Source organism: Pieris rapae, chromosome 17, assembly GCF_905147795.1.
Source record: "Pieris rapae chromosome 17, ilPieRapa1.1, whole genome shotgun sequence".
Taxonomy (NCBI): Eukaryota; Metazoa; Arthropoda; class Insecta; order Lepidoptera; family Pieridae; genus Pieris; species Pieris rapae.
Genome location: NC_059525.1, coordinates 8893749 through 8912144, shown reverse-complemented (window position 1 = coordinate 8912144; position 18396 = coordinate 8893749). Strand labels below are relative to the sequence as shown.

The window sequence follows — 18396 nt, the reverse complement described above, 5'->3', positions numbered from 1 at the left end:
GTATCGAGTTCCAAGAGTTCATCAGCTGTTTATTCTATTTATAGTCTGATTAGTACTTTTTTAGAATCAACACTCTCCATTTCGGTTTTCTAAAAGTAAATTTAATAAATAAAGACTAGATCTGTCAATTATGGACTCTGAATGGACTCTGCGAACATATAACTATGTCGATAGTGGAGACAGCATTCAGTAGGCGACATACTTAATAATGTGTATTGCGTGTACCGAGACAATAATAAACCTTTAATGTAATATTAAAAGGCTATTTAAATCAAAACTTTCACTCCATACATTACATTAAAAACAATTCTATTGAATATAGTAAATTATTTAGCCATATAAGGGTCTTAACAAAACTCGAATGAAATATGTAAGCACTTAACAAAACTCAATACAACTTAGTTCAACAACTATTTATTAAACTTGGTACCAGCTCCGGTGTTCTGGGTAATTCTTTAATAAAAATGTATTATCATTTTACAATGGACAGAAAATGTAGTTGAAAGTTTTGAAAGTAATTTGGGGAATTTATGCGAAAACTAGAGGGTAAATACGAATTTTGTTATTCATGTACTCGCTATAATGACGTTGCTGCGAGAAAATTACCATTATATCCTACATCTTACTGTAAGCAGTAACATTTTACAGTAGAAATAGCGTTATTTCTCCAATCAGGTGATTATTTTTAAATTACGAAGTGACTTTTATTTGATTGTGTGTGATGTTTAGTCAAATTAACTAAAGGTTTTATTATAAATAATGAAAACTGTTATGTATGATTAGTAGAAGTAATAATTTTGTAATATAGGGGAGCATGAGGACGTAAGTTCAAACCCCGGATAAATAAATATTATATTCATGTGCATTTGGAGATAATCATCGTGAGTGGCGTGACCCAAATCTTTACGGGGTAATGCGTTTCGCGTTCCCCTGCCCACTGTCTTATGGTGGAGGGTTATGTGGGCCTCACAACTGTGCATACCCACTAAAACGCCACGGTGGCACTAGCAATTTCCCGACGCAGAACACGGTAATAGCGAAGCCAAGTCCGCAAATATCAACGACATGTGCCAGCAACTCGCCGGCATAGCTACACAGAAAATATTACATACAATATTTTCTTTTTTAACTATTAAATATAACAGTGGATCCGACGGACGGCTTTAATCCAAAAGACCGTTTGAGAGGAGTTCATTTACACGTAACAAGATTTATAAATATAAAGATGTATACATTAATTCTATTCCAAGCAAAGATGACACTGCAGATTGACACGGATTTTAACGTTAAACGCTCCAGTTCCGACTAGATACAATGATGTAAACTAGGTCGATGGAAGCTTATATATTTCTTCTGAAGATTCCGATATCCCATTACTGACTTCTACGAAACGTGAGTGGGATGCCATCTGCATTACAATATACTTACATACGTTTCCTATTGTTTGCTATTTTTATCAGACTTTAATATTGTGAATTCCATTTCCTACGTTTATTACATATATAATAATAAAAATCGTTTATTTCCCAAAGAAAGTGGTTGCAGATTGATTATTTATGAATTAAACCGTTTAATCAATCATAATAATAGGCACGCATATGTCATATTAATAATCATGATGTCATAATAATAACAAATATTGATAATTAATAATAATAATATTTATTTATTTCTCACAAAAAAACGCCCACACGCCACAGGGAGCAATTTGATTGTTAAACGGGCTATTCGAAAGTTCATTAAAATCATTTGTGATTTCGGTTATACACTATATGGTTTGAAAATGTAGTTACAATTTTATATTTCTTCCTAAAACGTTTAATTTAACCATGTGTGTTTTTAAGGCTATTGCATAGATTTTATCACGGGCGTGAGTGCGCCGACCGAATCAAGAAATTCCGTAACGGGTTAGAGCGGGACAGAAGGCATACTGTGTATTCACATATCTCTGACGAGATCGGTGACGTAGCGTAAGCGCGGCCGGTGAAGTTAGAGTGAGACAGTCTGTCTCATTCTAACAAGTGGCAGATTGAATTAATATCAAAGAAAAAAAAATACTGCATAAATAAATAATTATAATTTAATACGTTGATAAAAATGCTATGGAGTAGCTTTACTCCGAGAGTCGCCACCAAACTTAACTGTCATGAGAGAGAAATTTTCTTAACATCATAGTGGATGTTTTCCATATAGGTACATACTTATAAAAAGGAACTCAAATCCTTCAAAATACCAATGATTAAACGTGGTATTATGAGTCTGGTGGCGGTATTATACTCGTATAACAGCGGATCAGGGTATTTTCATGCTGTCGAATCGAAAGCAATTCTACACCAAATCACATAATGAAAAGAACCTTTATAAAGATATTAATAAGAATATCCGTAAACAAGACCCGGAACTCCCAGGACAGGAAAAATACTCAATCATGATAAACACTTTGTTACGATTAGATACAACATCATATATAGTCTATAGAACTCCGTTATAACATTTATTTTAGCAAATTATTATTACTACTATAACATAAACTAACCTTAAAATTTAAAAATAAATAATCCCTCTAGGCAAGGTTCCGAGAATACTGGCATCGTACCCCCTTTGAATAGCTAGACTAATTCTTTGTCCGAGGTAGCGGCCAGCTCTTCGGTCGTCGTCGTAATCGTTTGAAACTTAGTACTTCTAAAGAATAGCTCATAATATCAAATGCAGTTGAATTTTACAATTTGGAAAAACCATCAAACGTTAAGCGATAACATAAAAATACTTGAATTGCTATGTGAACACAAGCGAAATCAAATAACAATAACAGGTTTGTTTGACTCTCTGATCTCTCTATCTCTAACCAGACAATATTTTCCCTAAAGCCTGGCTCTCTTGTAATTTTAAAATCGTAACCCCCGAAAGACGAAGCGTGTTTGAATGTTTTGTTTCTATTTGAATTTCATTGCGTTCGCTTTGTTGTCTTTCTCCTTAGTTTACTTAGAGATTCAAAATTCATTGAATGAACTAAAATGAAAACAGTGGCGCTAAAACCTTTGTTTGTTTGTGTCTCAGCCTTCTGATTCATCATAATTTGTAAATCTAAATAGGGAAGTAGATGATCAACCTTCTGCATGCTGCTGTCTGCTATATGCCGTCGACTTTTTAGGTCTAAGACTGGTTTAGACTAGACTAGATCTGGTTTCTTCGTGATGACTTCATTCTAAGAACGAATGTTAGTTTTTGGTTAGAAATTGCGTATTTAGATACCAAATCCGTTGGTCATTCTGCACGCTAACGGAAAAAAGCGCAACAAAAGACTTATTACGCATAAATCAACTAGGCACCTGCGTGGAATGTGCTTCCCCTCCTACCCCACTCCACCGCCTACCGCTCTCGCCCTTGACGCGATAGTACGATTAAATACTACGTTGTCATTTAATTATAAAATAAACTAATTAAAAAATTATATTTTTTTCACTAACCGATGGATAAATAATAGTTACCAAAAAACATACCAACATTTAACTCCCTTGTTGATAGACGTTGATATTATAAATAATAAATAGATGACCTATTATCGCGAGTGTTGAGGGCCTTAAATATTACTTGATTTCATGCAGTTAGTACGTCACAATGACGTCATTGCCTGGTTAACTTCTGCTTGTAGTATTTTTGCAGTTTACGCGGTCAAAAAGATCCGTTCACTAACAGATGTCGATAGAGCTAGACTTGTTTATTTCAGCTACTTTCACAGCTTAATGACTTATAGACCAGTGCCGAAGCCTTCAAAAATAGTAAAAAATGAAAAAAAATTACAGTAGGATGAAACCCATTAGAAATGCAGGGGAATATGATCAAAATGAAAGGAAAAATAAATTACGGTCGATCCGAGTTCGGGAAGTGGGAGGGGGGTGACTTTTAAGGGGGAAAAATGGTTTATCTTTATTTCCGGCGAAACTACCAGTCCTATGGAAAAAAGTTAAATGGCAAAGTTGTAGGTCATAAAAAGATCTACAACTTTGGAATTTACAATTTTTTCACATAACCTCAAAATTTAGGTGAAAAATTCAAAAAACCAAGTTTTTGGTTTTTTATTTATATCTTTTTTAAAAAGTTTTTTTTTTCTACGAAATTTGGTGAAAACTTACCTTATTATGTCCCAAATATACTGTAATTTATTTGATTAAAAATATTTATTTTTTCGCCTCATTTTAACTTAATATCAAAAAAGCAGCCTAATTTTCAATCGAAAATTCTGACGTCAAAATTTCAGCTTTTTTCAAAAAGTTTGGGGGCTTTTTGTTCGTTGAAATATCTACTTTCTGATGGTGTAAAAAAAATATACATTACTATAGGAAATATTATTAGAAAATGCATCGAAACAACAAATCCTATCCCGCTGATAACGTCTCAAAGTTGTACAAAAATCAAGATAGTTTTAATTTCACCCGACTATGTAACAATATTTTATTAAGCTATTCGTGTACTATAGAGAAGTGCTGTTCTATTATTGTTGAATTATTTAAAATAATTTTAGACAAAGAAATCACAAACTTATCTTTCTTACGATCAGTTTTGCGATGCCAAGTACATTCGGAGATTCGTTCAAGAAGACGATTTAGTTTATAGGAGGTCATGGTACGAAGAAATGCTATTGAGTTTAGGAACATACAAACATGAAACAGCAGTGTTCAAGTGGCTTCAGCGTGCGACTCTCATACCAGAGCTCGTAGCTTCGATCCTCAGTTCTGCACCGATGGCTATGTATGTGCGCTAAACACTCTGGTATGGTGAAGCAAAAACGCGAGGGAACGGGCTTACCTACTTTAGGGCCAAAATGTTAACGGCGTATCTCAGGCACGGAAGGCCCACATAAATCCCTGACACCAGAGAGAAAAAGAAATAAATATGAAAATAATGTTACATTTTCTTAAATGTTATTCATTGCTGTCTAGTTCCACTTAAATGTATCTTGTATTCCGTGGTTGAATTCCTGAAATTTCGAAGTCACTTCACGTGCGCAATACAAATTCATATAAAAATGTTAAAAGCCTTTAGTATGAAATCTCGTACAACTATAAGTACGAACAAATCCAGCCAAGTGTGTATAATTCTCAATCCTAGATTCTTCTGGATCTGGATTTTTGCCTTTATATGATGATTTACATTGTTGCATTGTTGACATTACGGAGATGAAAATCTTTTTTACACAAAATCGATAGTATTGGAAGGAATCAAAACGGAATTGAGAGTAGCGCTCGCAGCCACTCTGTATTGGAAAGAGAAACGCAATGTTCAAATAACGTTTCATAAAAAATTGGATTAAAATCCCTCAACTGTTAGACGTTAAATACGCAACAATACTTAATTTTTTGCTGCCTTTAACATATGAATCAGTCTTACTTTTCATTTAACTAACTAATTACTACTAACTTTTGTTTCTTTCTGTTGAATTGTGTTTTATTTATTTATTTCGTAATCCTACAGCTACCATAAATTATACATTACAAAATTACAAACAAATACACTGAAAACATAGCCAAAGATGGAATACATTTTACTACAAAAAGATTTACAAAAGGGAACAAACAAACAAAAAGTATTTAATACATTTATTAATTGTGATTCAATTTATTTAACTAAGCCTAATTTGGTTGTGTTGTGTGATAGTGTAAAAGTGTGGGTATGTACGTGATGGTGTGAAGTACGATTTGAAGAGATAGTTGAATAATTCAGTTAAGATTAATGGAATATTAAGTAAAAATTCAATCGATCTAATCTTCAGAGACCTAAAGATTTGATGGAGATTTCGACCAAGGATTTCCTTATAGCCACAGGCTTACCTAGCTCAGGCGAGTAAGATAGAAATTTAAAAAGATTGTGTGTAAACACTACGGATGAAACCATTCAAAGATGTGAAATGATAATATAAAATACTATTTCGCCTTTACAATTCCTAAGCGATAACTAACGTCTCGAAAAGGGAGCAATGTATGTAAATAATTAATTAACAAATTTTAATTGTCTGTAGAGAGAAGTGACGAAAGGTTTGCTTTATATCTGTTCCAATACTGTAAGTAATTAATTGTCTTTGTGTCAATATTTTAATCTATTAATGTTTAGCCTTGTGTTGTTTTATCTATGTGTATGTATTATTTTGTAAATGATATTAATGTAATCTATATTGGAGTAATCTGTAATGGTAGCTTATATTGTTGAAAACAAGAAATAAAAATAATTAAACGTCCAATTGAGTCCTTTTTAAAATTATTTGGCAAAACCAATTACAAAAAATATATTTGGTACTGACGACTTAAAATAAAAATATATTTCGTTACCATAACGATTGATCTTTTAAGTAATTATCTTCTATCCAATTTTGATAGGCAGTGGAAATTTTGTATTAAAAAATCGAAATTGAATGAACTAAATTAAAGATTTAATCCTGTGTTGCAAACTGAGTCTTATTCGTAAAATATCGCAAATATTTTGTTAAATATTTTAAGAAAAATTAATGACAATATTAATAGTTGTTTGAACTGTCAGCGATTGACAAAATGCCCGCTGCAAATATCAATTCACACAGATAATAGAGCCTCAAAATTCGAATTCAATATTCATAGTTAAGGCGGGTCAACGTGTGTGACTCTGTTTATATATATCCTATACATTTTCCTTTCTGTCCAATTGAGTTTACTCTGTGATGAAAAGAGCGATGGTTATTTAGTTAAACAATACAAATAGACTGTTTAATTTTTTATGACAAAGGAAATAAATAGTTTGTATGTCGATTCAAAATACTTAATATATAATATTAATAAACCCTGTTTATTAAGCAGGGTTTATTAGTAAATAATAAAATACCTGTTTCAACTCCTTCTTGATGGCTCTTGTGACGTCAATGTTCTTCTTGCGGAGGCGTTTGACAGCCACAAAGCTCCCACGATATGATGCTATTGTGGTGTGCGCCCTTTTTCCTTCCACATCGTGAGATCCAGGATCCTGTTTCAGGATATTCTTTTGAATACATTTATATATGTTTTTATTTTATTTTTTTATTTTTTATTTTATTTAATATGTGTAATCTGTTTTGACTTTGTGTATTGTATTTGTATTTTGTATAATAATATGTATTAAGTAGCTGTTAGATTACTTATAATTAAATAAATAAATAAATTGTTGTTGTTTATAAGATTTCGATTAGAAAAGCTGTTGTGGTGATTCAACCACGTAAATAAAATGGGCTGGCGCCTCACCTAGTGTTAAGTGATACTGCCTCCAATGTGAGTTCTAGAAAGCAAGTGCGTTGCCGGCCTTTTAACACATTAAGTGCTCTTTTCTCGGATCCGAGTGGAGCGGAGCTAGTAGCGCCGCTGTCCCGTTCATTATTTTAAAACAGTTCATTGCATAGTTCTCGGATCCGAGTATTCGCCACTGAATGTGCTGCATGCCGACTCCGAAAAAAGTTGAAAGACAAACATAGATAAATATTTTCAAACATTCATATTTACTTAATAAAAAATTCGCTATAAAAAGGTTTCCGGCCATTACTTTGTATCTATTGTTTAAGCATTCAATGTGTTAAGAATTAGTATGCTCTTTTCTTCAAGATTGAAATTTCGTATTCTGCCTCGACGTCCGATGATGGCGTAATTTATATCACGTAGGTCTCCAACCTACCCATGGGAGAATGCTTATTTGATGTTATAACAGGTTATATCCTCCGTAATCATCGACTTTAAATGTAAACAATAAATAATAGTAGTGAAGTGAAATATAGCTTTCTAGAATATCTCACTACAAATACACATAATATATAATAGCATTGCCGCGGGCAAAGTTTCGTTGCTTGAATAATATAATTTACAGAATGAATTTTATTAGTTGAAATGCAAATATATTCACAACCACAGAAGTTGATTCTGATGAATTATGATTTTTTTAAAATTAAATTTGAATTATGATTATGCTGAAGCAATATTTAAATGCACACTGCCAAAGAGACTAGACATTATGTTTATTTTTATGTTCTATTCATTAATTTTAAACTAATCATATTATTACTTCATAGGTTAAGAATATTGTATATTTGTGTGCAAACATTATAACTTTACTTTCTTATAAATTATGAATTTATTTTATTTTTATAATGCAGTAGAAAACAGTTCCCTTTTTTCATATCTACAGTTTTCATATTAGCGAGGGTTGATAGTGTATAATCAAACTTTCCCTAAGGATTTTAGCAAAGAAAATTTACTTAAGCGGTTGATCAAACAAAATTCAGTAAATTAGGGATACTGTACACATACAACTGTCGGTCACGCGGTGTTTACTACATAACTAATCAATCCTATGTCTATATTGAGTTTTTGCTAAGTAAATCCCAGTATCTCATATCAAATCAAATCATTTATTCCAATTAGACCACCTGAAATGGCACTTTTGACCGTTAAATAAAATAAAAAGATGATTCTAGTTGCCCCTTCCAAAATTTAGTTTAGTTTTCTTTTAAAATAGAATTTACAATATTTGAATAAATTCGTTAAATAACTTTATCGGAATTGGAATATGCTCTTATGGTCTAAGATCCAGCCCTAAATCGTCCTGCACCGAGGTGATTAATGAACGAAACATATTTTAAATGAAATTTAAAATATTAAAAAATAAATAAACAATGGGTTCGCTGAAAAAATCCTGGACAGGCTGTATTAAATTATTAATTAAAAAATGATTTTTTATTGAAAATTGTACTGATGAGATTAATAAGAAAATCTTATACCAGCTGAAAGTATGAGACTTGCAGAATGTGCAATTGTTAGGTTCTTTATTTTTTCCTGGACGGACACAAGGTTCACAGGTATACACAGGTATATTGATAGTAGGTTTTACACTGAAATGATTAATCAATAAATTTTATATCAATGTGAGCGCTGTTTTATTGCAAACACGTTGATATAAGGTTCACTGCTAAAATGTTGGTCCTAAGTGCGGTTCGCGAATTTTAAAAATTTCTGTCTCTTTAATATCCATTTTCTAAAATGGAAAAGACTCATATGTAAATTCTGGAAACATTTATTTCACTCGTCGTACGTGATATATTTTTGCTTCATGCTGGGTGGAAAGTTATGCATCATAAACTTGATTATATCCTAAAGTTTTGTCAAATGATTATTTGCGTTAGACACTGTATTAATTGAAATTTAATAACGTATATGTACGATACAAATAATGTAAGAATTGATTAATTCATATGACTAAATATGTAAAATTCCTTTAAAGACAAATTTGCGCGCGGAAGCGGTGTATGGAAGAATATTCAAACTTACGATCTTACCTCACACATTTTTGTACCATATTGCAATAAATTATTATTATTAAAACAGTGATATACATTCTAACTTTGAAATTCAGAACTAATCACTTACCGCTAAGTAAGACTCCCAAAGACATATTTGATGCAAGGACATACTAACGTGACCACTTCAACACGAATTTGATTGGCGTAATTGGGTCGCACATGTCGCAGAGCATTCTCAATTAAGGGATACAGATAGTAAAAGCACTGTATGAGATTGAACATTTGCAGTTTATAGGAGCGAAAAAGATCCAGAATGGGTATTTATTCATGCAAACGTACACAGATACACAATCAGAACACTGGTTAAGAATGAATGAATGAATGAAGTCGTTTATTTGCTAATATGGTACAATTAGATATATTTATTGTAAAAATCCGCACAATCCGCCATATATAAATAGGCATGCAAATGTCACATATTAAGAACATTAACATAATGTCTAGATGCTTCGTTGCTGACCACGACGCTCAGACATGAGCTGCCGACTAAAGAGAGAGAGAGAAAAACATAATAATAAGTTATTTAGAATTGGTGTCAAATTATGGTCTAAATACTCCCCTACGCTATGAAATTTAAACAAAAATTTAAGCCAAATTATCTACATGAAAGCAGTTATTATAAACCTTACCTTACCCTCAAAAATGGTATAGGCTTTGGTATGCGATGCTACTTGTGTGGACACAAAAGTCTTACCTCCCTCTGTCAAGAGCAGGCGGAAAACAATAAACGGCTTTAATATAAGAGTCTTTCCTCCAACTTCTATTCTGTTCCCTTTGGAGTAGCGACTTGCGCACCAGGCGCTAACTAAAGATATAAATTGGAGCCTAGTAGATAGTGCCTACAGCCAATGCTTTTCTCGCTCAGCGAATAAGTATCGCAATACAGAGAGGAAATGCTGCTAGTGTTAAAGATACACTGCCGCAAGGACCAAATATTTTAATTTTGTTTTTTTCTATTTATTTATTTTAAATTATTTATATTATTAAGTTAAGAATATTGTATAGTTGTGAGTTGGAAATAAATTCATATATAAAGCAACTAAGAACTATCATATACATATCATGCCAGTGAATAATTATTTTTCTTAGTATCGAAGTGTTTAGAAAAAAAATGATTGATTATGAATACTAATAAATATGAAAGTTTAGTTTTATGTCCTTCAACTTCTCAGCATGACGTTATTAATGATCAATCTTATTAATCTAAATTGTTTTGCGGCTTGTTAGCGCGTAGGGATTTCTAATAAGTCACAATATTATTCCTGTCATGTTGTTAATTTGTAGTTAGAACATTAATGTGACAAGTGACTGGATTTAAGTACTGGGTTCTTATAATTTAATTCAAAACTATTTTATTTTTTGTTAAAAGATAGTTAAGCCATATAGTCCTTCAATAAAAGAACGCACCAATTCTTAATAGGCCGGCAATGCACTTGCGAGCACTGTGGCAATGTGGCTTGGGCTCTTAACAACACATGAGCCACCTATTTACCTTCTGTTAAAAAAATCTATATAGGTAATTGCAACCCTGAAAAACTGTGTATTTAATATATGTAAATAATCAATTTCTCATGAATCATCTAGATATTTTTTTTTTTTTTTTTTTTTAATGGAGCTGCGAACCCACCCCTGACTTTTGCTTATCAGGGTCCTTTTTTGCTGTATTTATTTTGTTCATTCAATTTTTTATTTTTATTTTAATATTGTTATGTTATATTATATTGTGTTTCTTACAGCAGCTTTATGCATTCACATTTACTTAACATTTTACATTTCCCAGTATAGTGTAGTAGTTTTCTTTATTTAAATTGTATATTTATTTTCTTTGTTTATTTACATTCACTTTACATACTTTCATAAAAATTTAGCATTTTGGTCATTTTGAATTAATTACAGGGCGTAGCAATATTCCGGGCGCCGTTGAATATTCGCGTCCTCCGCAGAATCCGCTCGCAAAATTTTTCCAGGGCCGTCCTGTGCCCCGCAAGGATGTCGGGCAGCACATTGCGTGTCATCCGCATCCCCACGGTCTGCTCCAGATCGTGCCTTTGAATGGCGAATATGGGGCACTCCACTAGGAGATGCTCCACCGTTTGTATTGTGTTTTCGTCGCATTCACATGCGGGACTCGTTTTTATTTTGAAACGGTTAAGGTATTCCGCGAAGGCTCCATGCCCTGTCAAAATTTGGGTCATTATAGGGTTAAACCCTTTGGTCCTTGCGATTTTGTACGCAGCTTCTGGGTCGGGCAAGAACATCCTAGTTGTCGCCCCGGTTGTTTCTTCGGACTGTCTCTTGACCCATTCCCGCACCGTGCCTGCGCGTATTAATTTTTTAATGATCATCTAGATATTGGTGATAGCCGCTTTAAATTAGTTGATTTTTGCGAACAGACAGATGTTGTGGCTACATAGGACTAATTCCTATTATCATCAAAGTTGAACATAAGCTGTCTGACATTTTTCTAAGAATAAGGGTCAAAAATAATTATATAGAACTTTCTTTTTTCTTCGACCATTTTTCTCCAACATTCCAAATCCGACTACCACGAAAAATGTTAATGGTAAATAATTTTTAAAATCGTTTCAATAAATACCTCCACAACCTTATGAACTTCATAATTACGCGCTTTTAAATTTAAACTACAGTTATATTATTTCTTTTTAACTGAGTTAACATTTTATAATTTAACAAAAACGCAAAAAACCTTGGCAAAGAGAAAATAAAGGAAAAATCTTTATTACACATAATCAAGGGTGCATTTTGAACTCCAAAGAAAGACTTGCATTGAATGAATCATTTTTCCACAGTGCCTTTGGCATCCCTTCTAAGTTATCCAGTATTATACAAACTTTACAACTCTAACATATAAATATATAATTAATTATCAAATACCTACACTTCAAAACCCACCCAATGTTTAGAGAAAATGTATAGTTAAATGAGAAAGATAATTAGCGCCCACACTAAAATAGCTTATGTCGTGGGCAGATAGTCAAATTTGACGAATTGAATGATTTTAGGTACTTGATAAATTGCAATTAATTTTACGTAATATTTACGTTTTAATTAATTGCTTTAGCTGTTAGTCTATCTCATCAGTGAGGAGTTATCTTTCGGTTTCGGAATTGACATCGTACCGATATCTATGTGAGAATATTGACGAATCACGTCCTAATAATCCACTTAAGGCAGAGAACTGTGTGTTACGACGCGACAAAGTAAATTAGTAATTTCTACTACAATGTCTGCCCTTGTATTAGTAAAATGACCGATAATTAATGTAATAAAAAAATCCTCCAGCCATTAAGTTACTATATATGACCAGGTTTCCCTTGATTCTCAAGTCAATTCCCAATAACTTTTATCAAGAAATGATTGCCTGCTATCTTACTATTTTCATTAATCTTGCAAACTATACGCCGTACCAACCTTATCCGTACATCCGTTGATGAACAAGAGGTCCTTCGCCTCAATCCTCCATAGTACCGAAGCCAACTTCTGCTCGTATGTGTAATGTCGGACGAGCAGAGTCAATGCAAGGAACGCTGCAGCAGCTACGGCAGCAGCAGCAGAAATGACACCAGGGTCGTGCGGTATAGCGCATTTGCTGCCGTCGAAGCCACAAGATGGTTCAGCTGATGGTGGACTTCCGCCGATCCATGATATTTTGCTGCCTCCCACAAGCTCCTATAAAAGACACACAGATTACAATTCCAATTCCAAAAAAATTTGACAAAGATCTTATACAGCATGTCAAACTATGCTATGCTTAACTAAGCAATGCACTAGATAACTAAATATATGACAGGGATCCCTAGCTATACAGATGGGTGCATCGCATAAATTGTGAATATAAATAAATAAAATAAATAAAAATAAATAAGTACACTATATAGTGTATATATATGAATATATACTACATATCAAGTTATTTTGAGTTCGAGTACTTGCCTATAAACTGCAAATTATCATGAAACAAATAGAGATTTCTGTGACCTAAAAAAATTGTAACGCCACTGGTTAATAAGATGTTTAGTTAATTAGTATTAAGTTTGTCTAGTTCGTAATGTCCAAGGATGTCTCTGTTTATAAACACTGTTGTAACAGTTAATAAAAAATACATCAATAAGTTGTTTCCGCTTGAATGTTACCTTCGATGAAGATACAATACATCATTCAACGTTTTGTGTACCACAAGGGTTTTCATTAAAAAAATACGTTTGATTTAGCTTACGGGTTTACCTAATATCTTGTATCGTAATAGCAAAATAACTTTTTTGACATCAAAGCTTTACATACATGATATTAACTTTTGGCGTTGATACAGTAGTTTTTATACAACCAGATTTTGTTCCTCTTGAGGGGAAGGAAGGATTTGATTATCTCAAGGGTGGCTAGACATTTTACTTAAGCAAAAGCATTCGACCGACAAAGGCATTTCTGAGATGACGTCAGCGTATGGTATCTTTGTTCTCCTTACGTCCTTAAACGAACAATGACTTGTCATCGCTACAAGCTACGTGTATTGACAGATCTTGTCCTCATAACCCACTAAAAGCGGAGAACTATGTGTTACGACGAGACACAGTCTAAAAATTCACAACGGATTTGTCAGTATAGACAGATAATTAAAGTTATGGTGTATAAAACATTATCGTTTTTATGAACAAATTACTGTAAATTAATTCTAATTTATAGGTTATCACCTTAAATACTAAGCAATCGTGCAACTAATAATTGAAACAAACAATCTTGTTTGCAATTTCACTCGATATAATATATATATAAATAAATATTCAACTTCAATTTGAGGAAACAAACATGTTCATACTATACAATAAATACAACAAGTAAAATCTTTTGACACTTTGTTACCAACGCATAATCATTTATGTATTTGGAATTTATTATTTTGCTAAGTGAATTAGATTTAAGAATACCATCATTCAAGGTCAGCGAATAAAGGGCTTTTATTATTATTATCATATATTTTTCCAGCTCATAATGTTTAAGAGGATAATACTAAATTGCATATAAATTGCTAAATGTTAGTAATTAGACAGACTCGTGAATTGTATTAATATTATCTATCAAATTGAATCAACCGCAAATGGAATTCTAATACATGATTTAGTTCAACTTAATAATATGTTTAAAGTAATAAACCGAATTTTTATTAAGTATCAATGGTTCAGTGTTCATACCTAAGTCATTTAATTTGAAATCGGCTTACTATGAAGTATAGAAAAATGTTTGAAGAAAGATTCAAACGCCATAAGATAATTCGATGTTTTCACATTTGTTTCCGCAGGTCTAATCTAGAATGGGACGTCGAGGCAGAATACGAAATTCCACACAATTCCAAGTGTATCTTTCCACAACTGAGCGTTTTTTAAGGCAGTTTTTCCGCGCACCACTACTATCTACCGACGTATTTCCAAAAACATAACAATTCGTAAAAGGCCGGCAACGCACTTGCCTTTGGGCAATATGAGTACTACTGTGAACATCAGGTGAGCCTCCTGCCCATTTGCCCGCTGTTACATTAAAAAAATAGGACCAGTAAAGATTTCATTGGGAGTACAAAAAGTGTTTTTAATATAATATTTTAATTAAAATTTAAATTATTAACTGTTCGATTTAGTTAACTGCCTCAATGGTTTAACAAAAAATGCTCGATTGTAGATAAAGTTCAAATATAAAATACAGTTATGAATTTAATTCGATCGTTAATTATCATTAGGGTGTTAAATCACTTATTAAAAATGTAGAATTGAATCAATTCAATGGCCGCCTTAGAGTATTCTGAACTAAATAGTTCTTCTAAAAATCATTGTTATACTAACCGGTAACAGATCTGATGCGTTCACATATCGAAATGCGGCAACTGGTTGCGCGCTCCAGCCACCAGGAACGGCTTTATCCTCAACCAGACCGATCACGGAGAAGTTGCCTTCTGCATCACCTGCTTTATCCATAGAAACCTGTGAAAATAAAGACATGAGCTACGGAACATATTTCATAACTTAAACAAATTTCGGCCGGCGACGCACACGCGAGTTCTCAGCATTTGTGTGTCTCTTATTCTATAACTTTTAAAACTGTGACCCATTTAGCAGTTTTGCCGCAGGCGTGTGGGTAAATTGTATTTGGCCTAGTGGATACCGCGTGCAACTCTCATTCGTAAGTAGGTTTAGTCCCCAGATCTACATCTATAGACATTTGTGTATGCGCATCGAACATTCGTTTTGAAGAAAAACCTTCTGGAGGAAACCGAAATCATCTCGAGGAAAACATAGATCAGATAGAAGGCTGCTCATGTGCTTATCTATGAAATAAAAAAAATAACATAATCTAAGACCAATACTCATTTGTTGTAGAATTATTATAATGTCGTCTAAAAATTATTTTTGTTTTAACAGAAAATAAATCTAGCCTTAATCCCGGCTAAATGCATTTATTGCTAATTAAAAGGCGAGAGAAGTATTATTAAATATTACATAATTTATTTATGAAGTGAGAGATTAATAGTTCAACATCGTTAATGTTTTTTTTTTATAAAATCACCGTTAGCGCGGTTACTCCAAATTGTGATTTCGACTTTAATATTGAGTTCAAATTCTACACAAAATGTCCGCCAATACTATATAATAATACATCGTTTAAATTGTATAATAGGAGATAGAATTGCTACATTTTGTTTATTTGGGTACGACTAATGCTAACATTAGTCGCTATTTAGTAATGTTCAGTATTTAGCTTTTATATTTATTTAATTAAATTACAACTTTGATTTTATTTCCTTTGACTAGTGCCTCTTGGGCCATGGGTTCAAATGCACCAGCGCTAATTAAAGATTGAAGTTATATTATAATAAGTATCGCTGGGGACCAAACTTTTTAATTTGTTTTAATGTTATATTTATTAATTTGTATTTAATTTTTATTACTATGTAGAATGAGAATATTGTTAATACTGTATATTTGTTTGTTGGTATTAAATTTAGAAATACATTACAGTGTATTAAATTCTTTTAGAGTTTTTTATTTATTATTATTTTATAATTTTTTTTTATTTAATTTTTATAATTAAAGCGGGCGGTAAAATCAGTGAAGTGTAGAAAGTGAATTATGTTAAATTAAGCGATTACTGGAGTATATGATACAAAGCATATGATCAAAACGATCAATACTAAATCTTGAAAGTTCAGAAAATAGATCAATTATCTTTTATTGAGCAGTGAATAGAGCTGGTTGATCTGTATTAATATAGATGAAAGGCCATTGCGCTCAGTTTTGTAAATTAACATCTGCCTAGAACATCGTCTTAAAATCCGGGCAGAATACGATCAACATACTGCGAATTCCCTAAACCCAGCTCCATTTAAACAACAAAATAGTTTTATTCTGTTCCATTAATCAATTAATTATGTGTGTAAAATTTAAGTTATTATAAACGCTATTAAGTTATGTAGAGACTATATATTTGTTACTAAATTATAATAAGATAAAAACAAAACAAAACAATTTAAAAAATCAAAGCCTGCTTAGTCAGCGAGATATCCTATTCGAGATATTATAGGCACTGACATTTGGTAGAGTTGATGTCGTGTTATTAATAACAAAAATAAATCACATATTTGCAATGAAGGTGGTGGTGGAAAATCCGCACAATCAACCAAATAAAATATGCAACCAAATATCATATTAATTTTTATTATGTCATTTGACAAGATGATTAACATAAGGTCATTATAAAAAGTTGACCTTTTATAATTGTAGTCTACGTTTTAAGTGTTTACAATACGTATTGATTACGCAGTTTAAAAGTACTAGAGTTTATTCAATATTTGAAATAGTTGTTTACTAACTTGTTGTGACCTAAGAGATAGGTTTTAACATTACAGTGCCTTGCTTTTAATCTTTAAAAATCGTTAAAAACCTTAACATAAAATAATTTAAAAAATAAGAAATATACTATCTTGACTAGATTTTTTAATCCTATAGCCTAAATTTTCGTAAACTGCGTCAGAAGAAATTGTTATTCAAAATGTAGATTGTATATTGATAGGTGTTAAGGGCCGCATTACCTACAAAAACAAATGAAGTCAAAAGGAAGGAAATAAATGCATCAGAAATTCCTTGTAATTGCCATGTTTTCGTAAACTTAATAAAACGATTTTCGCGTAATTTTCAAGTCAGTTTACAACAAATGACTGGTGTAGAGATTCCGCGGCCGCTCGCGAACCGCGATGTTCGACGACTATATTCGTTAGGGAGATTTTTTTATTTATAAAAATAAAATAGATCCAATGGTAACCCTAAAAAAAGATGATCCTAAAGAAACTATTTAGCTAGTACAGGCTAGTATATGCGATTCGATATTAAAATATTTGTGGATGTTGATCGCCCCAAAGTCTGAAAATTCAGCCGAGAGATTCAGTCGCGTTCTCTCTTTATACTGGAGCAACTCATATAAAAGCACTAGGATCGTTTAACTATTTATTTATATTGTAATAGGCCTTAGCAAGCAGTTTTACGTAATGTACCATTTAAATTTATTTATTGACACACTAAGGATTTTGCTGAAAAAACCTATACAATTTACTTCAAAAGAATTAATGCAGCCTTGTTACATACAACATTTTTACAGACACAGATAGCGTGTGACTGTCGAAAATTCATTATTGATGTGGTGTAATTAAACTGAAGAAACTCACATCGAATCCCTGAAGTGAACGATAAACTGTTGGTCGGAGAAGTCTCATAATGGTGGCTCCATCTGTGGGTGACACCCCAGCAACCATCGCTGCTGTGGTTGCTTTTGCCCATAGCAACACTGCGTCGTAGAGATGTGCAGCTTCTATTGGTACCTAAAGATTTAATTAAATAATATAAGTTTATCTCTTTATTGAATTGTGATTCATGGGCCGTCAGATTAGCTTTAAGGTTTTAGTTTTGTTTATTCAATTAGTTCATAATCAGCCGATGAATCGATGGCAGTTCTTGCATCTGAACACGCGGTTTCGATTCCCAGACGAGACAAGTAAT

At 32.6% G+C, this 18396-nt stretch overlaps 1 protein-coding gene across 1 annotated transcript in view; it reads right to left on the bottom strand.

Moving 5' to 3' along the window:
* Positions 1 to 18396, bottom strand: part of LOC111002000 (guanylate cyclase 32E) — an 84964-nt gene that overhangs the window by 32290 nt on the left and 34278 nt on the right. Inside the window, exons 10-13 of the mRNA XM_045632025.1 lie at positions 18066 to 18218; positions 15193 to 15330; positions 12776 to 13033; positions 6850 to 6987 (exon numbers count right to left, since the gene is read on the bottom strand). Coding sequence (XP_045487981.1) covers positions 6850 to 6987; positions 12776 to 13033; positions 15193 to 15330; positions 18066 to 18218 — 687 coding nt within the window. The remainder of the gene's footprint in view (positions 1 to 6849; positions 6988 to 12775; positions 13034 to 15192; positions 15331 to 18065; positions 18219 to 18396) is intronic.